Source organism: Dendrobates tinctorius, unplaced genomic scaffold (genome assembly GCF_039654945.1).
Source record: "Dendrobates tinctorius isolate UK_male_01 unplaced genomic scaffold, ASM3965494v1 ptg000155l, whole genome shotgun sequence".
NCBI classification, from domain to species: Eukaryota; Metazoa; Chordata; class Amphibia; order Anura; family Dendrobatidae; genus Dendrobates; species Dendrobates tinctorius.
The window spans coordinates 20,179,824-20,202,921 of record NW_027361822.1 but is presented as its reverse complement, the minus strand read 5'-3'; the positions used below and the strand labels follow the sequence as shown (position 1 = coordinate 20,202,921).

The 23,098-nt window shown below is 44.4% G+C and overlaps 1 protein-coding gene across 3 annotated transcripts in view; it reads left to right on the top strand.

The window, feature by feature from the left end:
- The window catches only part of LOC141051079 (uncharacterized), a 43,598-nt gene that overhangs the window by 4,250 nt on the left and 16,250 nt on the right, over positions 1-23,098 (top strand). For 2 of the 3 annotated variants that reach the window (XM_073547937.1, XM_073547936.1), the window contains exons 2-6: positions 16,521-16,670; positions 16,800-16,979; positions 17,063-17,186; positions 17,280-17,377; positions 17,564-17,666. In XM_073547937.1, the coding sequence (XP_073404038.1) occupies positions 16,593-16,670; positions 16,800-16,979; positions 17,063-17,186; positions 17,280-17,377; positions 17,564-17,666 (583 nt within the window). In that variant the 5' untranslated portion in view covers positions 16,521-16,592. The remainder of the gene's footprint in view (positions 1-16,520; positions 16,671-16,799; positions 16,980-17,062; positions 17,187-17,279; positions 17,378-17,563; positions 17,667-23,098) is intronic. The other variant, XM_073547938.1, reaches the window with a different exon arrangement.

Sequence of the window (23,098 nt, the reverse complement as noted above, 5' to 3'; positions counted from 1 at the left end):
TGAGATAGATAGCCAGATCCAATTCAACCTCCATGAAAAGAACCCTATAAATTAAGGCTCTTCTTCCCAAAACCCCCTGATCTCCGTGTGAGCGGCAGCCAGTGCCATAGTCATAGCTGAGACTAATGGCTCTTGCGTACCCTGGTCTCCCATCACATACAAGCAATGTCCTTTGTCAGTGTACTTGCCTCTCTGCACCTTCAAGGTCTCCTCTGGATTTCTGAAGGCACTCTCCATACGATTTCTCACAAACAGAGACATAGTCCAACTTCAGCTGTAATCGAATAACTTTACTTCTTGTCATTCGCAGCATGTCCATCTCAGTTACAGCATTGGCATTGAGTTCCACGCAGTCCACATCCTTCAATTTCCCTGCACTCTTCCCTAGGTCCTTCAGTATGTTCCTGGGTCGTACCGTCTCATACGATACCACAGCGCCCTCCCTGTTCAGCGTCACTACGTTCAGGAGTTCCCTTGTCCGTTTCTCCCCAGACATAAGGGCATCTGCACTTGTAGTAAGCTGCCACATTTTAGAATAACCTGTGTACCTGTACTGCTGTGACCTCTTCTGTTTCCACCACTGCTTTCACTGCTGCTGTCACGGCTGCACTTCTGGCCCACTGGCCCTGAACGGCTGGGCTTCTAACGTTGTGTGTTGTGAATTCACTTTCTGGCCTACCTCTGGTTACTACTGAAGGTAGTGAAGCTGGTCATATTGACAGAGGGGTTGCGAGTTCTGTTTCTGGGCTCCCTCTGGTGGTTACTGGAGGTAATGGAGCTGATCTGATTAACAGAGGCTTGCCACCTGATAATGATGACGATTGGAGATCTGGGGTTTCAGACTGGATTTAAGACAGCTGACTACCTCTATCCCTGCTGGTGATTTTTTCCTGCCTCCTGAGGTCTTAGTTTCCAGCTCAGTCCCTGCATGCTCAGCTACGTGTTCTTTTGCTATTCTGTTCACATTTGATCTGGTTTTGTCCATTTCAGTTTGTGTGGGTCAGCCAGCTCTGGCTGGGGCTGTGCTGAATCGCCATCCATATGTTACTGCTTGTGCCAGTTTTCTTTTTGCTCTGCTTTCAGAATATACCAGAGTGCTGATATCGTGGGCGAAGTCGTGCGACTTCAGTATTTTTTGCATCAGACTTGTTGGCCTTTTTTTGCAGGGTTTTTTGCGTGAATGCAGAGTGTCTTTCCTTTCCTGTCCTGTCTAGTCAGTGTGGGCCCCATCGTTTGCTCAGTCTATTTTTCCTACCTGCATTTGTTTTCATCTTGTCTGACCGATAATATATGTTTGGGGGCTATCTATTCCTTTGGGGTCTGCTCTGGGGCAGTTTAGATTTCCCCTTTCTTGCTTTAGGCTTAGGTTAGCTCTCCGGCTGTGCCGAGGCATCTAGGATCATTGTAGGCATGCTCCACGGCTACTGCTAGTTGTGTGGATAGGATCAGGGGTCTGCAATCCACTTAGTTACCAACCTCTCTGGTTTTCTGTGGCTTAGCTTGGGCTTGCTCTCCTCCTCGGTGACCCAATCATAACAGTTGCGGGGTTGTTGTGCTACCCGGGCTCTAAAGCCCACCCGAGCTGTCTGGGCACCCCTGGACCTACTGACTACAAAACAGGAAATCCTCTGCCTTATCCACAGTAACCTCCTATATTAACGATTTGTTATGCTAAACTATGTTTGCTAGTGTGTCCCCATCTAGTGAACGAATTTAGGTACTACACATTCCCTATAATACATTATATAATATATATTCTTATACACATAGCAGCAACAGATAAATATATATATATATACAGTACAGACCAAAAGTTTAGACACTTCTTCTCATTCAAAGAGTTTTCTTTATTTTCATGACTATGAAAATTGTAGATTCACTCTGAAGGCATCAAAACTATGAATTAACACATGTGCAATTATATAATTAACAAAAAAGTGTGAAACAACTGAAAATATGTCTTATATTCTAGGTTCTTCAAAGTAGCCACCTTTTTCTTTGATTACTGCTTTGCACACTCTTGGCATTCTCTTGATGAGTTTCAAGAGGTAGTCACTGGAAATGGTCTTCCAACAGTCTTGGAGGAGTTCCCAGAGATGCTTAGCACTTGTTGGCCCTTTTGCCTTCACTCTGCGGTCCAGCTCACTCCAAACCATCTCGATTGGGTTCAGGTCTGGTGACTGTGGAGGCCAGGTCATCTGGCGTAGCAACCCATCATTCTCCTTCTTGGTTAAATAGCCCTTACATAGCCTGGAGGTGTGTTTGGTGTCATTGTCCTGTTGAAAAATAAATGATGGTCCAACTAAACGCAGACCGGATGGAATAGCATGCCGCTGCAAGATGCAGTGGTAGCCATGCTGGTTCAGTATGCCTTCAGTTTTGAATAAATCCCCAACAGTGTCACCAGCAAAGCACCCCCACACCATCACACCTCCGCCTCCATGCTTCACGCTGGGAACCAGGCATGTAGAGTCCATCCGTTCACCTTTTCTGCATCGCACAAAGACACGGTGGTTGGAACCAAATATCTCAAATTTGGACTCATCAGACCAAAGCACAGATTTCCACTGGTCTAATGTCCATTCCTTGTGTTCTTTAGCCCAAACAAGTCTCTTCTGCTTGTTGCCTGTCCTTAGCAGTGGTTTCCTAGCAGCTATTTTACCATGAAGGCCTGCTGCACAAAGTCTCCTCTTAACAGTTGTTGTAGAGATGTGTCTGCTGCTAGAACTCTGTGTGGCATTGACATGGTCTCTAATCTGAGGTGCTGTTAACCTGCAATTTCTGAGGCTGGTGACTTGGATGAACTTAGAGGTGACTCTTGGTCTTCCTTTCCTGGGGCGGTCCTCATGTGAGCCAGTTTCTTTGTAGCACTTGATGGTGCTTGCCACTGCACTTGGGGACACTTTCAAAGTTTTCCCAATTTTTCGGACTGACTGACCTTCATTTTTTTAAAATAATGATGGCCACTCGTTTTTCATTACTTAGCTGCTTTTTTCTTTCCAAAATACAAATTCCAACAGTCTATTCAGTAGGACTATCAGCTGTGTATCCACCAGACTTCTGCACAACACAACTGATGGTCCCAACCCCATTTATAAGGCAAGAAATCCCACTTATTAAACCTGATAGGGCACACCTGTGAAGTGAAAACCATTTCCGGTGACTACCTCTTGAAGCTCATCAAGAGAATGCCAAGAGTGTGCAAAGCAGTAATCAAAGCACCTGGAACCTGGAACCTCTTGTCTGCTGGCCAGCAGCTCAGCCATCTGAGCTATGCGGCTGCTTGGAAGATCCCATGCGAAACCAGATACCAGTGATTCTTGTCCTTGATCAGCTCCACCCTGTGCTCTCCTAAATTGGCCCATTGATTGCTAATTGCCCACCCTATATAACCTCAGCCAGTACACTTCCTCATTGCGTGATTATTGTGCTTCCAGCCTGTAGTCAAGCTCCTTCTCCTGCTGCTGCTGCTGCAGCTGCTCCTTCTGCTAAGTATCGCTGATCCCGTGAAACGACTTCTGGCTTTTCCTCTGACTTCGTTATCCGCCTGCTCCATCTGCTAAGTATCGCTGATCCCGTGTACCGACTTCTGGCTTTTCCTCTGACTTCGTTATCTGCCTGCTCCATTGCTAAAGTATTGCTTATCCAGTGTACTGACTTTCGGCTTCACCTGACTACGCTTCCTGCCTTGCTCCCTCTAGTGGTTGCAATAACACTGGCTCCAACCTGAACCAGATCGTGACAGAATAATCACGCGCCAAAATGGAGTCCGTTGTAGCCACCCTGACAAAACAAGTTTCTGAACTTCAAAGTTTTTGTACCACTTACCAAGAAAAATATTCTAAACTACAAACAGTAGTATCAGGCCAACAAAAGGAAATAATTGAACTACAAAGGCAACTTCTTGACATGCGCAATTCAAGCCCAGAATCAAACGCACGAATGCCGCTGCCTGCAAAATTCAGTGGGGATCGTCAGCAATACCGAGGATTCCTCAACCAATGCCGGATATACTTCCAAATGCAACCTGCTCCATTTACCAGCGATAGGAAGAAAGTATTTTTTCTGATTAATCTCCTGACTGATGAAGCTCTTGCATGGGCCTCACCATATGTGGAAAAGAACTATGACATCCTTAATAACTTAGATTCCTTCATCACAGCTATGAATCAAGTTTTTGATGATCCAAACCGTTGTGCCACAGCAGAAACCAAGTTGCATAATTTACGCCAAGGACGACGCTCGGTCGCTGAATATACATCAGAGTTCCGTCGCTGGGTGGCCGACACCACATGGAACTCAGCGGCCCAGAGAAGTCAGTTTCGACGAGGATTATCAGAGTCAGTAAAGGATGAGCTTGCCAGGGGCGAAACCCCTGATCAGTTGGAAGACTTTATTCACCTATGTGTTCGAATAGACCAGAGGCTCACCGAGCGGAGAAAGGAGAGACTTCGAGTACTGGAAAATAATCCTGCCTTTTCTTTCTCTTCGTCTAACCATGAACAAAAGACGCAAAGTGTGTCTGAACCGATGCAAATCGATGTTATTCGAAAACCACTCTCAGCACAAGAAAAGCAGAGGCGACGGGCTGAAAATTTATGTCTCTATTGTGGGGGCTCAGGTCATTTCGCCATCAATTGTCCTAATAAAAGGACTATAGCCTTCATAAGCGACATGACTGCAAGCGATACAGACCTCTCCCAACAGCCATATCCTAGTATGCAGAAGATTTCATCAGTAACGCAGGAGAAAAACAGGATGTGTGCATCATCATCTCATTTTGTCATTCCCATTCAGGTCATTATGGGCAACCAAACAGTACGATGTTCGGCCTTGTTAGATTCTGGAGCAGGAGGGAATTTTATGGACTTAAAATTCACATTGGATAATAATATTTCAAGCAGAACTAAATCCATACCAATCGAAATGGAAACAGTGGACGGATCACCCTTATCTTCTGGACCTGTTACTCATGAGACGATTGAACTTGAGATTTGTATGGAACCTGATCATCACGAAACTGTCAGTTTCCATCTGATTTCCTCTCCAAAATTTCCCGTTATCCTAGGAGTTCCCTGGTTCTCAACTCATAACCCCTCTATCAACTGGGCTTCAAGGACCATTACCTTCCCTTCAGAATACTGTAAGAACAATTGCCATAGTGATCCACCTGTTCCTAAACAAATCCAAGTATCTGAGATTTCTCATACGAAGGAAGATAAACTACCACCACAATACCAACAATTTTCTGATGTCTGCAGCAAGAAAAAAGCTGATCAATTGCCTCCTCATCGTCCGTATGACTGCCCCATCGAGCTGCTTCCTGGAACTATTCCATTCGGGCGAATTTACAATCTCTCTGAACCAGAACTGAAGGTACTGAGAGAGTATCTGGACGAAAACTTAGAGAAAGGCTTCATCCGACCTTCTACATCTCCAGCTGGGGCACCCTTATTCTTTGTTGAAAAGAAAGACTCAACTCTGCGGCCATGTATCGATTACAGGGAAATTAATAAAATTACCGTAAAAAATCGCTACCCATTCCATTAATTCCAGAGTTATTAGAAAGACTCCGCTCTGCTAAAATTTTTACTAAACTGGACCTGAGTGGGGCCTACAACCTCATACGGATTCGCCCTGGAGATGAGTGGAAGACCGCCTTCAGAACAAGATACGGACATTTTGAGTACCTAGTGATGCCTTTTGGCCTTAGCAACGCCCCAGCCACCTTTCAGCACTTCATTAATGATGTGTTTCGAGATTTTTTGGATCAATTTGTTGTTGTTTATCTCGATGACATTCTTATATTTTCAGATACCTTGGAGGAGCATCGCAGGCAAGTCCAGTTAGTCTTGGAACGTCTACAGGAGAATCATCTCTACATAAAACTTGAGAAATGTGAATTCGAACAACCCACGATCCAATTTTTAGGATATGTCATCTCCCCAGAAGGTCTGAGCATGGATCCTGGTAAGATCAATGCAGTGGTGGATTGGCCACCCCCAAAGAATTTGAAAGACGTTCAGCGCTTCATTGGCTTTGCCAACTTCTACAGAAGATTCATTAAAAACTTTTCAAAAATTATTCTGCCAATCACCTTGCTAACCAAGAAAACCCAAGTTTTTTTTTGGTCTACAGAGGCGCAGGAGGCTTTTGACAAATTAAAAAATCTTTTTACTTCCGCACCACTACTAGTCCATCCAAATCCGGAACTGCCATTTGTTGTTGAAGTGGATGCCTCGGATTCTGCAGTGGGAGCCATTCTGTCTCAGCGAGTTGGAGATAAGATGCAGCTTCATCCATGCGCATTTCTTTCTCATACCATGTCACCGGCGGAAAAGAACTACGACATTGGGAATAAAGAACTTTTAGCCATAAAAGTCGCCTTCTCCGAGTGGAGACATCTCCTAGAAGGTGCCAATCATCCGGTGACCGTCCTCACTGACCACAAAAATCTAGAGTTTTTACGCACAGCAAGAAGACTGTCTGCAAGACAGGCACGGTGGGCCTTGTTTTTCTCAAGATTTAATTTTGTAATTTCCTATCGGCCTGGTTCGAGAAATGGCAAAGCTGACGCCCTGTCCAGGATTTGTTCTGAACCTCAGGAGAGTTCTAATACTGACAGTACTATTCTGGGCCCCAAAAATTTTTTGGGAATATTGGACTCTAAAGTTTTTTTTGCTCAGATTAAAAATGGCTACCACAACGATCCTTTTCTTAACCATCCTCCTAAAGATGTCAATCTTTTTTTCAAGAAGGGTTTTTGGATGCTGAACCACAGGGTTTATATCCCAGAATCGGTGAGACTCGAAGTCCTCAAATTAGTCCATGATTCTAAACTTGCAGGACACCCCGGAGTCATGAAAACCCAAGAACTACTACTTCGTTCCTTTTGGTGGCCTAATTGTAGAAGGGATGTGAAAAAATATGTGTCCTCCTTTGTAACATGTGCACGTAACAAGACACCACGTTCCTCTCCTTTAGGACTTCTACAACCTCTTCCAGTTCCATCCAGACCTTGGGGATCAATCTCAATGGATTTCATCGTGGATCTACCTCCATCTAAAAAGATGACTGTGATTCTCGTTGTGGTAGACCGACTCACAAAGATGGCCCATTTCATCCCAACTAAAAGAATTCCTACTGCGGAACAAACTGCTGAGTTAATGATCAAAGAGGTTTTTAAGCTGCATGGGACTCCTGATAATGTAGTCTCCGACAGAGGGGTGCAGTTCACATCGAAATTCTGGAAAAGCTTCTGTACAGCCCTGGGAGTCACTGTGAATCTTTCTACGTCTTTCCATCCGCAATCAAATGGCCAGACGGAGAGGACGAACCAGACTCTCGAGCAATACCTCCGCTGCTTCATTTCATATCTTCAAGATGATTGGGTGGACTATTTACCAACAGCGGAATTTGCTTATAACAACGCTAAACACAGCTCTACAGCCCAAAGTCCTTTTTATGCTAACTATGGCTTGCATCCAGTATGTATTCCTAATCTTCCTTTTGAAACTTCTACCCCTGCTGTTGCTGACCGACTCAACAGATTAAAGGAATCCCAGGAGAAATTAATTGAGATATTGCAAAAGGCCCAAGAAGACTATAAAAAAGCAGCAAATAAACACCGTAGAGAACCTCCTAATCTGCACGTGGGTGACAAGGTTTGGTTGTCCACTAAAAACCTAAAAACACATGTGCCATCTTCTAAATTGGGACAAAAATTCATAGGACCCTTCCAAATTGCTGCACAAATTAACAAAGTTGCTTTCCGGTTGGAACTTCCCAGCAGTCTTAAGATTCACCCAGTGTTTCATGTATCTCTGCTCAAACCATTTTGTGAAAATCCATTTCCAGGAAGAACTCAGCCTCCTCCTCCACCTGAAAGGGTCCATGGCGAGGAAGAATTTATTGTGGAGAAGATTCTGGACTCTAGGAGAATCCGAGGTAACCTGCAGTATCTTGTGCAATGGAAGGGTTACGGACCAGAAGAAAACTCATGGGAACCGGAGGAAAATGTTCATGCTTCTAGGCTAACAAGAATCTTCCATCAGAGGTATCCAGATAAACCAGTCCCTGAGATGTCCAGAAGCCATCCTGGAAGGAGGGGAGTACTGTCAGGAATCGAACCTGGAACCTCTTGTCTGCTGGCCAGCAGCTCAGCCATCTGAGCTATGCGGCTGCTTGGAAGATCCCATGCGAAACCAGATACCAGTGATTCTTGTCCTTGATCAGCTCCACCCTGTGCTCTCCTAAATTGGCCCATTGATTGCTAATTGCCCACCCTATATAACCTCAGCCAGTACACTTCCTCATTGCGTGATTATTGTGCTTCCAGCCTGTAGTCAGGCTCCTTCTCCTGCTGCTGCTGCTGCTGCAGCTGCTCCTTCTGCTAAGTATCGCTGATCCCGTGTACCGACTTCTGGCTTTTCCTCTGACTTCGTTATCCGCCTGCTCCATCTGCTAAGTATCGCTGATCCCGTGTACCGACTTCTGGCTTTTCCTCTGACTTCGTTATCTGCCTGCTCCATTGCTAAAGTATTGCTTATCCAGTGTACTGACTTTCGGCTTCACCTGACTACGCTTCCTGCCTTGCTCCCTCTAGTGGTTGCAATAACACTGGCTCCAACCTGAACCAGATCGTGACAGAAAAAGGTGGCTACTTTGAAGAACCTAGAATAAAAGATACAGTATTTTCAGTTGTTTCACACTTTTTTGTTAATTATATAATTCCACATGTGTTAATTCATAGTTTTGTTGCCTTCAGAGTGAATCTACAATTTTCATAGTCATGAAAATAAAGAAAACTCTTTGAATGAGAAGGTGTGTCCAAACTTTTGGTCTGTACTGTATAGCAATATCTACATCAAGGAAGGGACTGGAGTATAGGGAGTGGAGTATCAAGTATCACACAGTGTCGGTACACCCCTTACATCCGGACAAGACAAAAAGATGTGGAATTGAAAGCTAACCTCCAAACCGCAACGCCACAGGGGTTTGAAATCTAAGGATTTAATCTGTGGAGGAGTTCTGGAGTGTGATTCCAGAACATCAACATTTTATATTGAGTCTCCTTATAGAGAGTGCAAATAGAAGATTTAACTGCCATCCCCCAAATGTGTTGCCAGTTTTGAGGTGACAGCCCCTTCCCCAAGATAGACTCCCATCTACACATGTTCGAATGTTTCCATTGCTGACCCCCCTGTGGATAATTTATAATCCTATATATATCCGTGATTAATCCCTTGGTTGATGGAACCCTTTAAGAAATCAGACGGTAGGGACACCTTTGATGTACCATATAGCGACAAAGCAAGATGTTTAATCTGCATATACTGAAAGAACTCCCTGTTAGATATAGAAAATCTAGATTTAATATCGTCAAATGTAAGAACCTCCAATGTGTCCCTATCCACCAAATCTGAACAGTCCCGCCGAAATTCACTGATGTACCATTACAGGATCCATGCTATTTGGTATCAGAGGCTGGTAAATAAATGATAACATTGGCGAATTACGAGAGGCCAGATTAAACTTCCTCATACACGCAAGCCAAACCTCCCTTGTGAACTGAATAGAACCTAGTGGCGGTATTGAAATCCCAACAGGCTTATTTGATCACAATAGGGAATTTGGATGAACTGGGGCCAGCCACAACTTCACTATTTCCGTCCATGAAGGGATCCTACGCAAATGGGCCACCCAATAGTGTCCAACAATATCAGGGAGAGAAAGACACCCCCCCCTGTGTTTTATGAGAGATAAGGACCCACTTAGGGATCCGGTGACGCTTACCATTCCAGATGAACTTTATTATAGAATTCTGAAGGGATTTGAGCTCTCCCATGGGGACCCTAACTGGTATAGTTTCAAAGTACTATAGAACCTTGGGGAAAATTGACATCTTTATTGAGGCTATACGGCCTATTAGGGAAAGTGAAAGCGGCTTCCATTTACCCAATAATTTTCTCAAATCAGAAAATAATGACGGAAAATTGCTAAAGTGTAGTGTATTATAAGAAGAGGACAAGTGAACCTCTAGATACTTGACAGCGTCAGTCTTCCATCTAAACTTGAAATTCAATTTTAAAAGATCCAAAACACCCAGATGAACATTCATGGGTCATGCCAACCACGAAAATTTTCTTTTGTACGCACTATGAAAAATAAAAAGAAAAGAAAAATCCAATCCTGTTGAGCTGGACTCCAATTTTTTCTATTATTCAATGGCATGGCTTCTGTTTTAGAAGTATGTATTTTATAACCCGATAAGCCCCCATGAAGTTTTAATACCTCCATAAGATTAGGTAACATAATGTGTAGCTTGGTAAGGGTCAAGAGTACATCATCTGCAAACAGTGATATCTTGAAAACTTTATTTCTGACCTCAGCTTCTAAAATATTGGATTTTGTCGTATCATAGTAGTCAAAGGCTCTTTGCACATGACATATAGCAAAGGCGATAGGGGTCATCCCTGACCTGTACCATTCAAGATTTTAAAAGAGGAAGGGGAATGAAAAGGCAGTTTAATGGAGGCCAAATGGGATCTATATAATGCCCTGATAGCAGTCAGAAAAGCCCCCGAGATATCAAATGCTTTCACAGTCTCAAACAAAAAAGGCCAATTTAGTCGGTCAAATGACTTTTCTGCTTCCAGGCTTAAGACAAAGGTTTGTACATTTTCTCTGTTGGAAACCTCTATCAGGTCTATTGCCTGTTTGGTGTTGTCACCCCCCGACGAAAGGGGACAAAACCAACCTGGTCCTTATCAATAAGCCGGGGCAGCCAAGAATTGAGCCTGTTGGCCAGCATGCGGGTGAAAATTTTTAGGTCAGGGTTTAATAGGGCTATTGGGCGATAATTAGAACAATCCATTGGATCCTTTCCAGACTTGGAACAAGGACCAAATAAGAGTGGGACAACGAGCCCGGGATAGGAGAAGCTTCCATAAAAGAATTAAACATCTTAATCATGTGAGGAGTAAGCTCCAGAAAGATCTTGTAATACAAATAGGTCAATCCATCTGGACTTGGAGATTTACTCAGCAGGGATCCTCCAAGATAACTACAATCTCCTCCTTAGATACCGGTTAAGAAATGTTAGTGCTTCTGGAGGGAGCACTGGGAGATTTAGACTCAAAAGAGAATTCTGCAATAAGGTATCTCTGGCCTTTTCATGTGAGGGAAGGTTATCTTTTAGAGAAGTACTTCACACTAAGCGAGTTCGCTAGTGAGATCGCTGATGAGTCACCGATTTTGTGATGTAACAGTGACCTCGCCAGCGATCTCGCTACGTGTGACACTTAGCAGCGACCAGGCCCCCGCTGCGATGTCGCGGATCGTGCTTGAATGTCCTGGGCCATTTTTTGATCGCTGGTGTCCCGCTGGCCAGCATGCATCGCTGTGTTTGGGAGTCGTCAGAATCATTGCTGTGTAAGACAGTAAGTGATGCACCAGCGATCACGCTGAGATCGCTGCTGCGTCGTTGGGTGAATTTGACTGTTTGACAGCTTACTAGCGACCTCTTAGTGACGCACCAGCAGTCCTTTCCAGGTCGTATCGTTGTCAGGATCGCTGGTGCGTCGCTTAGTGTAACGGTACCCTAAGTGTCTGAAGGTTAGAGGATGATACTTTTTCTCTCAATTGCCTAGCCAATAATGAGTGGGCCTTATTACCCTTTTCATAGTATTTTTGTTTTATATAAAGGAGTAATTTGTCAACTTTACATAAAAAAAAATCTTTTAATCTATTTCTAATCCCTTTCTGTAAGGCCTCCAAAGAAGTTGATTCAACCAGTTTGCGTTACAGTGTTCTAAGTTGGGCACTTCATTTATTATATTCAAGTTTAACACTCTTTTTCAGTCTAGAGCCCTCCTTTATACAACAACCCCTCATCACTACCTTGTGAGCCTCCCACAGTATTAAAGGAGTGGAAACTGAACCCTCATTAAGATGAAAGAATTCAGTGAGATCGCTCAATAAGGTTTTGATTAAAAACTCATTCAGGCGCCAATGACAGACCTGAGAAGGTTGCATAGACTTAAGATCCAGAACAACCGGAGCATGATCCTTCCAGGTAATTTGACCCATCTCAACTGTTTCCAACATCCTAGGAGCTATTACATTTGCAAAAAAAATCTATTCTAGTATGGGTGTGATTAGGAGAGTAAAAGGAAAATGCCCTTTCTTTAGGATGATCTATCCTCCATAAATCAAAAAGGGAATTGTCCCTAATCAAATTCCTGAAATTTAACTCCAGTCTAGCTAATTTATGTGATGGGGGCTTGTCCCCAAGGAAGTGCCTTTCAAAAACCTCTGAGAAAGAGATATTAAAGTCCCCTCCCATTATCAGCAGACTGATGATATTAGAATTGCCACTCCTCCCCTCTTATTGGTATTAAAAGCTGAATAGGACACAGGGAAGGAGTTAAGGGCAAACTTAAACTTTTCAGTGTGTAGAGATACGCTCTGGTAGGTAATGGTATGGCTGCAGTAACGAGGCAACACACAGGCTTAAAGTCCAATTTCAGTGGTTTAATGTCACGTTGCAAACAGCAGATTAACAGAAAGTAAGGAAAAACATAAATATACTCCAGCTTGGAGAACCACTGGTCCCAGACTCACCCCTTGCAAGGGACGGGCTTAACTAAGCAGCTGCCAGGTCAGCGGCATCCGCCAGGTGCCATTCCCAGGGTTGTTGAGAGTCTTGTTGCTATAATCCTGCAGCACGGGGATCCTGTATACAAGTTCCGGCTAAGTCCAGCCAAGTTCCTGTAACTTCCAGACACACTCACCATGTGCCAAACACCAACCTCCATTACATAGCCCATAACCCCTCCTACAAGTGAGGTAAACATCACATGGGCTGATCATGTGACCATGACATCATCGCAGGTCCTGTCTTTAGAGAAAAACCCGGACAAACATTAACCTGCTGGGAGAAATGTATCTCCCATCCAGTAAAACACCCTTTACTGTACCACAAGTGTTATCATAGTGGGTTTCTTGTAAAAAGGCTATATCAGCTCTCTGAGCCTTCAGTTCCTGTAAAGTGAGCCTATTTTTTCTCGGGGGAATTAAGACCCTTAACACTCAATTATATTAAGCGAGTCATGATGGAAAAGTGAGCTACTCACATAAGCATGGGACCCTGAGAAAAAAACCCTATCAAAGCTCTTCAGCAGGTGATCTCCAGATTCTCAATGCAGTCATATTTCTTCCATCTAAATATTTGTGCCAAAGCTAAAAGAAAGGGTAAAAACACAATGGCAAAGTTAAGACAAAAACAGAAATAACGAACTGAAGTAAATTCATTGTTATATTGCCCAGGAAAAAGAAAAAAAATCCTGGATCGGGGCTATTCCTGGGGACTAAACTGAACCCACCAGGAATGAAGATTAGCGATGTAATCCCAGAAAAAAATCGACTAGGGAGGAGGGCCCAGAGTCTGACCCGATTGAAGGCCAGAGACTGAAGGAGAAATCAATGAACTACAGGAAAAAGGAAAACATTTCCTTCCAGTAGATCAGAGCCAGGGCTCCTCCAGGCCAAGAATGGTATCATCATGTGGATTAGTCCACAAAACAATTAAGCAGCATCACTCAACTGGAATATTAATTAAAATATGTGTCTGTACCGGCTCGAACGTGTACAAAAACAGCAGGTCATAAGAAACCATCATTATGTTATGAGACATTAGATTAATAACACTGGTCAACAGCATTTTTGGTGCCAAAGATATTTCATCGAATTTAGGGTATTTTTGGGGTGCTGATTCTGAATATGTCATCAGTTTTGCCAGATTGGCTCAAGTTTTTGAGATTTTTGGTATCTTATTTATAGCACTTGTTGGTAAATGCGACGCATCATCTCATTAATTTCTTTGGATTAGTACTTGAACTGAGCAGTTCTCAATATAGTTTTGTGTTAATTAGTGTTCTAAAAGTTTGTTCATAGCTTGATTTTTGCACTAACTTTATGTTGTTGTCTGTTTTCCAGTGAAAAGCATGAACTCATCATGAAGAAGTTGTCTTAACGATCCAGACTCATTCTGTTACATTTGTGGTGAATATACACTGCCAAAACATAGAAGAAACATAACAGACTTCGTAAAAAAAGTGTATTTTGCCTATTTTGGGGTTATGCTTGGGGACCAAGACAAGTTTTGGGCACCACACATAGTGTGCAAAGCATGTATCGAATTATTACGAAAATGGAGCAAAGGACAAAGAAAAAGCTTCAAATTTGGTGTTCCAATGGTGTGGAGAGAGCCAAAAAATCATCATGATGACTGTTATTTATGGTAAACACAGGTACAGGCACATCTTCACAATGAGGGACAGGCCTTCTTGCAGATTCCATGTTACTCCCATTTTCGTTTCTTATGCTTATTGAATCCTTGCACTTGCACTGCACAGAAATAACAGTCATCATGATGATTTTTTGGCTCTCTCCACACCATTGGAACACCAAATTTGAAGCTTTTTCTTTGTCCTTTGCTCCATTTTCGTAATAATTCGATACATGCTTTGCACACTATGTGTGGTGCCCAAAACTTGTCTTGGTCCCCAAGCATAACCCCAAAATAGGCAAAATACACTTTTTTTACGAAGTCTGTTATGTTTCTTCTATGTTTTGGCAGTGTATATTCACCACAAATGTAACAGAATGAGTCTGGATCGTTAAGACAACTTCTTCATGATGAGTTCATGCTTTTCACTGGAAAACAGACAACAACATAAAGTTAGTGCAAAAATCAAGCTATGAACAAACTTTTAGAACACTAATTAACACAAAACTATATTGAGAACTGCTCAGTTCAAGTACTAATCCAAAGAAATTAATGAGATGATGCGTCGCATTTACCAACAAGTGCTATAAATAAGATACCAAAAATCTCAAAAACTTGAGCCAATCTGGCAAAACTGATGACATATTCAGAATCAGCACCCCAAAAATACCCCAAATTCATTAAAATATTTTGGACACCAGAAAAAAAAATTTTTTTCGTTGACCTGTGTAATTCAACCATCAAGTAAAAAGATTATCTCAGCCCATTCTATTAGACAGCAATCCTCTTTTATCCACCCTTTCCCCTGGACTTCCCTATCTCTTCTCCTTCTAATTCTAGACCAAGGGTGGTGGTGATCCAACCAGTAATGGAACACCCCAATCCTCAATTTTGGGGACCTGCAATCCCATAACTTCACAAAAGGCTGGAAGGTCCTCTAAGGAGCGTAGTGTCACTGAGATTCCTTCTCTGCAAGCTATTAAAGCAGAAGGAACACCCCATCTGTATGGAATTCGTCAGTCTTTCAAAATGGACAACAAGGGTCGAAGGAGCCTTCTTTTCTGTAGGGTAAAACGGGACAAATCCGGGAACAGATGTCTGAATATAAAATCTCTTTTTGCAGCCTAGCCTTTGCCATGATCCTTTGCTTAGTCTCATATAGTCATGTAGACACCAGATGATTTCCTGTGGATATGGGGTCGATTCCTTAGGTTGCAGTGCACAATGAGGTCTGTCAAATTCAATTGTCGTTGAGGGAGAGTCTCACAATACAGCATTAAAAATCTTTTGGAGAATTAATTTTGGGATTTTCTTGCTCATTACATTCCGGAATACCCCTCACCCTAATGTTACACCTCCTCCCCCTTTTATCCAGATCTTCCAGCTGCCCTTGTAGTTCTCTGACAGTCTTCTGTTGTGAGGTGGATAGCCTATGCAGTTCAGCAACATGAGAGCTTCCCCTTCCAGAGAGTCTGTGCGACTAGCGAAATGCTGTAAGTCCTGTCTCATACAAGCAATCTCATATCTACAGGTCTCCTTTAATGCTGCATTTAAGGATTTAAAATCATCCTTAGAAGGAAACCGAGCAAGAAGCCTTTTCCAGATTGATAAAGGAGGATCACTCGTTTGACCCTAATCTTCCTCAGAGGACATCCCTGTATAATCACTCCAGACCTCTAAACTAGTAGCAATTTGAGAAATTTTAGGAGGACCTTTCAAACTAGCCATATCTTCTCCAACCCTCTCTGATCTAATTTTCATTAGAGGGATCTTAATAGCATTGGAGGGTATAGGAGATCCAGCCTCCTGCCACTGCAGGGGGGGAGTGGAGAGAAGCGGGAAACCATTTTATGAAGTGCTCAACTCCTGAGAAACACTCTCTCCATGCTTGTCATGCGCCTGCTGCTGAAGTAAGCAGCATGCAGGACCTTCATTCCCTCCCCCGGCAGGGGCATACTCACCAGTAATGCTCCAGAGGTCCTCTCCGCACGTTCCTTTCTGCACTGCATCTCCCTCACGTTTTGTTGTCTCCTCATCCACTCGGCAAGATGGCGATCGTGCTCCCGCGCTTGTCAGCTCACACAGGAGAAAGGCATCCAGAGACGTCGCGGGAGTGGCAGAGAACACTCCCGCTTGTGATGGGGGTTTCATTCTCCAGATTATCTCTAGTAATTGTATTATTACATGGAATCTTTATGATGTTACATCAGCTCGTCGTCTCCCCATTCAGGTCCCTACAATATCGGATGCTCTCAGTGGAGATCTTCTATATAAGAAAATTTTCCTGATTGACCCATGAAGGATGGAAAGGGACAGGGAGACTATGGTGGGGAGGATATTACATCTCACCCTAGAGATCCTCTTCCGGCTTACTGGAGAGGTGAGAGATTCTGATGACGTCACATTACATCACTTTTATCTATGAGAATAACAGATGGACAGAACTGGAGAGGTGAGAACTCTGGAAATGCCTGTAGTGAGATTTATTAATGTTTCTCTCCATAACCAGGATTACACAGTAGTGAAGAAGACCTCTAGTGAACGCTGTCAGGCCCCTGACTCTGAGGGATGGGGTAGACCCCTGAACCCAGTCACTGGGCCTCCACCTGACTCCCTGATAAATGAGGACATCAATGACCAGAAGATCCTAGAACTCGTCTACAAGATGATTGAGCTGCTGACTGGAGAGGTGACACTGCTGAGAATGCTGGGACACTATATAGTAATGCTATGAATGGTTCGGGGTGATGACGGTATCATTGTTTTTGTCAGGTTCCTATAAGGTGTCAGGATGTCACCGTCTATTTCTCCATGGAGGAGTGGGAGTATTTAGAAGGACACAAAGATCTGTACAAGGACGTCATGATGGAGGTTCCCCAGCCCCTCACATCACCAGGTAATAGACAGTACTAAATACACACGGCCTATAATAATCTATAATTATTTGTATGTAAAGAATGATTTCTGCCTCTGTATGTGTTTCCTCCAGTTCTATCCATTACGAGGACAACACCAGAGAGATGTCCCCGTCCTCTCCTTCCACAGAACTGTGAACAAGAAAATCCCAATGTTCCTCAGGATCATCAGGTAGATGGAGAGAAGGTGTTATGAGATCTCCCTTATGATGTTTAGACAGCTATGAAGGTCTTGTGCTCAGTCTTGTTTTATCCACCAGTATTATATGTTTTCTACTTGTGTAATGAGAACGGTGGAGATGGCAGGATTAGTGATGATCATAGCTGTGACTTTTCCACCTGTCTGTGACTTTTACAGTATTTGTTTCAGGGTAAAGGTCTGACCCATATTAATACTACAGAGACATATGGTTGGGGTGATGAGCGGTGGAAAGAGGAAATTCCTAGAGGTGATGACTCAAGTGAGTAGTAACCACTAAATGCGGAGAAGTCACGTTTTTACTTGTACAAAATACTAAAACTATTTACAGTTCAAATACTAAATGGTAAAGCAACTGTACGACAACAAAATCCTTATAATTATTCTAGGAGATGGTCAGCAAAGAAAGCACACCAATAAAAGTTGATGTCATGAAACTGTATAATACCCAGATACTCCACTCGCTTCACCTTGTGAGCAGCTACCACATGTGATGGCACAAACTAGGATTTTAGGATCAGGATGTGACATACTCGTGACAGCAATACAGTTTGATTAACCAGCTTTTCCAGAGGTGCCACAACCTGATGTACATCAGCAAGTGGAGAGGCACCCCATAATCAACCAGGTTCAGTTGTACCTGGACTGTACTCTTTCTTTGGCATATGCCCTGACCCCATGGACTTCAGGGTAATCAAATTGGAAATGTTGTATGGACTTGCTCATTCTACCATTGGTGTAATGTATTGTCCATATCCCACTGTAATGTTAGAGATGGTATTCAGCCCTGTAGGTTGCATCCCTACACTGAAGTGAAAAAAATTGCCTCTTCATGAGTAGAAAATCTTACCATCAATGCGGACAGTGGAGACAATTTATCACCAGCTCAGTTATGCCATGGCTACTGCCTGCATTGCCATTATATTTGAAACTCTGCTGCTGCTGTTGGATCTACCAGTTCTACTTGAACTGCTGTTACAAAGCCAGAGATTTCCTACTAGTCCATTTTGTTCCTTTCTGTGCTGCCACTATTTTCACTGCCACTACAAAACAAGATATCTGCCTGTCCATTCTGTTCCATATTGTCCTTCTGAGAGAGGGTATTCACCCATCAAGGACAGGGAACCTACTGAATAAAAAGGCGGTACCTATCCTCCACCACAGTTGGTTGCCTGTCCTTGAGGGAATTGGATGGAAAGTGAGGTTACCGGGGAGGTGTCCAGGACGGGATGCCTTCTCTGCGGGGATCGCTATTCACTGGCCAGGAAGTTGGTTCAGCGCTGTGCAGGCAGGGACCTCTTCAGGAAACATCACTTGCTGACACGAGGTCCCGGGTCTGCGGGAGCACCCTGGGCAGTGTGCGCCAGGTCATGCTTCCGGGTCTGCACACGCACGGGCTGTGCGACCAGACAGAACTTCCGGCACACTCTGCTGACGAGCGTGCCAGAAAGCATGGCCGCCGGGTCTTCGCAAGCGCAGGATGCCAGCGGGGATATCAGGGCAATCTGTGGTCACAGCGTGCCGGAGATTGACAGCTGCATCGGGTGGGCTGAGGCTCCCTGCGCACAGCACGCTGGTTTTAAAAAAAAGACAAAGGGCTTGAGGGGTGGTACCGGAGGAGTGTTGTGGACCCTCCCTATTTAAGTGACATTAACCAGGTGGGTGGAGCCTCGCAGCAATGGATCCCCAGGAGACACCGCAGCAGGCACTACAGCAGCACATGCCGTGAATGTTCAGTATATTAAGTAGGTCCCCTTTTTCTCTATGTATCCTTATTAGGAAAGGCCCATGAAATGTTGTACCAAACGGAATAACCGAGAATGTGTGCTGGGTAGCATTTCTATGACGCTAGTCACTAGTCACTACTCATGGACAGGCCATGAGGCAGAAGAGTCAGACGTTCCGGGGTCAAAACCGAGAGCGTACTTAGGATAACCAAGGGAAAAGATGAAGGCATAAGTCTGGTCATAGTCCAAGGTCAATAACAAAAGCTAGTTTATCAAAAGCTGAAGTACAAGATAAAGGGATAGTCAGAACATGGTCCAAAGGGTCAGGTAGCATAAGAGCAGAGCTCAGAGCAACAAAAACAGGCTAACAATCACCAAGAAGCACAAACTACATCTGCCAGGGATCAGGGGCAGACACCTTTTTTAAGTACCATATTTTTCGCTTTATAAGACGCACCTGATTATAAGACGCACCCCCAAATTTGGTGAAGAAAAAGAGAAAAAAATGTTTTTTTATGTTAAATGGAGGTGTGTCTTATAATGCCAGTGTCCATCTTTCAAATCATATACCGTGTATGTCCCTCATCCTGGTATTTATATAACCCCCATCCTGGCACATTGCCCCCTTGTGCTGACACATAGCCCCCCCCATCCTATCCTGAATATGCCCCCCCGGTCACTATATACCCCCCTGCTGGCACTCACATGGCCCCCCTCTCTCTATATGCCTCCCTGCTGGTACGCACACGGCCCCCCATCCCTATATTCCCCCTGCTGGCACACATTGTCCCCCCGTCCCTATATTCCCCCCTGCTGGCATTCACATGGCCCCCCGTCCCTATGTTCCACCCTGCTGGCACACATTGTCACTCCGGTCCTATAATCCCCCCTGCTGGCACACATTGTCCCCCCCCTCCATATATTCCCCCCCTGCTGGCACACATTGCCCCCCATCCCTATATTCCCCCCTGCTGGCACACATTGTCCCCCCATCCCTATATTTCCCCCTGCTGTCACACATGGCCCCCGTCCCAATATTTCCCCCCTGCTGGCAAGCACATGCTAAAATAATAAACAGTTAACTCACCTACTGATGATCGCTCCTGCTCCCAGCTCTCCCGTGGCTTAACTGTGTCTGTGTCGAGTCTGCTGTCGTCCTCCTCCTGCAGGGCGCACGCAGCTGCTGCTCATTCAGGCAGCTCATTGTTGCTACAGGACCTTCCATGATGTGACCAATAGGAGCTGCTCAGCTGCGGTCATGTGACTCGCAGTGCACACTCGGAGTCATGTGACCGCAGGTCCTATTGGTCACATCATGCAAAGTCCTGAAGCGATGAGCTGCCTGAATGAGCTGCTGCTGCCGCTCGCCCTGCAGGAGGGGGATGACAGCAGACTCAGCACAGGAAAGCCGCGGGGGAGCTGGGAGCAGGAGTGATCATCGGTAGGTGTCTATAGTGACTGGGGGTGAGTGCAGGCAAATGTAATATGCACCGCTCCCCTGTCTACCAACTCAGCGCTGTTTCAGCACCAAGGTGATGGACAGCGGGTGCAGTGAATATTACATGAGGCTAATGAGCGGGAGTACAGGACCTCCCGCTGTCTCTGCAGCCCCCATCCAGCCCACCCCAGCCCCCTGACTCCACGCCAGAACCCCCCACACTATAACACAGCAGCACACAGATTCGCTTTATAAGACGCACCCCCCACTTTCCCCCAAAATTTGGGGGAACAAAAGTGCGTCTTATAAAGCGAAAAATACGGTAGCTATGCTATCACCAGAACAGTGAACACCTGCAGAAAGTCCCGCACATCCCAGTCACAGATTGGACAGGAGAGCTGTCAATCAAGGCAACGACAGCCCAGCAAGCTCATCACAGCTCATCACAGTATTGGACAGCCAAGCTGTCAATCAAGACACAGACAACTCAGCAAGACAGTTTCCATATAACAGCATAGCAATCATTCACTGAGCGGAGGAATCGTGACAAGTTTCTTGTCCTGCACAAACACAAAACGACTGTGTTCCTAATGCATTCAGAAGCTGGGTCATATAGGGTATTGATATTTCTCAGATCTCTTTCAACTTGCAGCAATTATTTTTTATTCACTTTTAGTGACCTGCACTTTATTTGCTGATTTAGCACATATTGCCTTGTCATGATACATATCATTATTATATTTGACATCTTTTTCTATTGAATTATTGTCTTGTGCATTATTTTTGCATCTTTGCTGTATACAATCTTTCCTATACAAACCCTTTGCCTTAGCATCGTGGAGGAGTGGAGCATTAGGCTCTTATTTTAGAACCTTTTTTTGGAGTGTTACACACGGCCAATTTGTCCTGGCCTTTTTTAATTGTTTTTATTCTTATCAATGTCACTTTTTGTGTGGAATTTTTTGTGTTAATAAAATTTATTCATTTGTTTATATATTTTTGTGTTATATTGTGGTTATGACCCTGGGGTTGATCGCGTCCATTATACACACTTCTTTCTCTTGTTGGTTGCATTTCTAATTATGTGTGTGGTCAGCAGTCCTCCTTAATTATTGGTAGTGCCCGCAGGTTTTTTTTTTTTTTTTCTGCATTCAGAAGCTATCTCGGAGGAAATCCCTGGGTTCGCTACAGACTTAAAGTCCATAATAAGAGCTGAAGTCCACATTGAAACAGCTAGTGGGACAGACTACTCTTCGGCTCCTCCTCTTCCTCCCCTTCCTCATCAGATAGTGACACTGGGTAGACCATGTTTGATAGGCTATTTAAAGCTATTAGATCCACCATGGGCATTACTGACCCTAAAACCCCTAGGACAGTTCAGGACATCATGTTCAGGGTTTTAGGACAAAGGAAGAGGCGCTCATTTCCAGTCAATGAGAAGATTAAAACGCTCATTTACAGGGAGTGGAAGAGACCAGATCGGAAGGGTCCAAATCCATCAGCGTCCAAAAGAAGGTATCCCTTTGATGAGGAGGAAGCCGAATTAAGGGGAAAAAAACACCAAGATAGATATGGCTATAGCAAAATCCTCCAAAAATCCACCTTACCATTTGAAGATCTGGGAACCCTTAAAGACTCCCTGGATAAAAAAGCTGAGACATACCTAAAACATGCATGGGAAGCTATGGCAGGGGCACTGAAGCCTGTGAGAGCAGCAACTTGCCTGGCCAGGTCTATGATTGTCTGGCTACAGTAACTGGAGGAGCATCTTCACCAGCTACCTGGACTTCACCATCAGCTGGAACCCTGACTCTCGCCACACCGGATTTATTCACGAGTTCTTGTATCACTTTTCCAAGTCTTCCAATGACTTTCCCCACCAGATTTCTGAGTACTTGAACGATATCTTCCACAAAGGCTAGCCGACTTTAAGGTTTCCTGGCATGCTCCAAATGTCGAGCGGCTTCCTTATTCCTCAACAGGATCATCTGTTTCGTGCGGAGGCATTGTAGGTGCATATCCCTCAGGATAGCCACCCACTTCACTCTGACTTCCTTAGTCGACAGTATCATCAACTGTTTCGTCTCTGATGCCCAGTGCACAGTACACGCTTCTACCGCCTTTTTAAAGGCCTCATGCACATCCTCACTGGTAAATGCTTCTCGCACGTCTTCTGTTACCTCTACCATGCACTTGAAGAGCGAAGTCCATCAAGACCTCTGCCACGACCGGGTGACTGTCTTCTGCTCTTAGCGCCAAGTCTTCCTCAGCTTTACACCCTTCCAGACCTCTCTCCCAAGATGGGCATTGGCAGCTCCACCTCGTTACCACTCTGGCACTGCCGTGGTAAGTCTGCGACCACCAACGTTTTCTCTTGCAGAAGACCTCCTAATGCTTCTCTGAGCACCTCCATATCTTCCAATATGGCCTTGTTCTCGGTTTGACATGTTAACAGGTGACCTCTGAGCTCAGAGACTTCCTTTTCCTACTCATCCACTCTGCACTCAGCCGCTTGTCTCAGAACCCTTT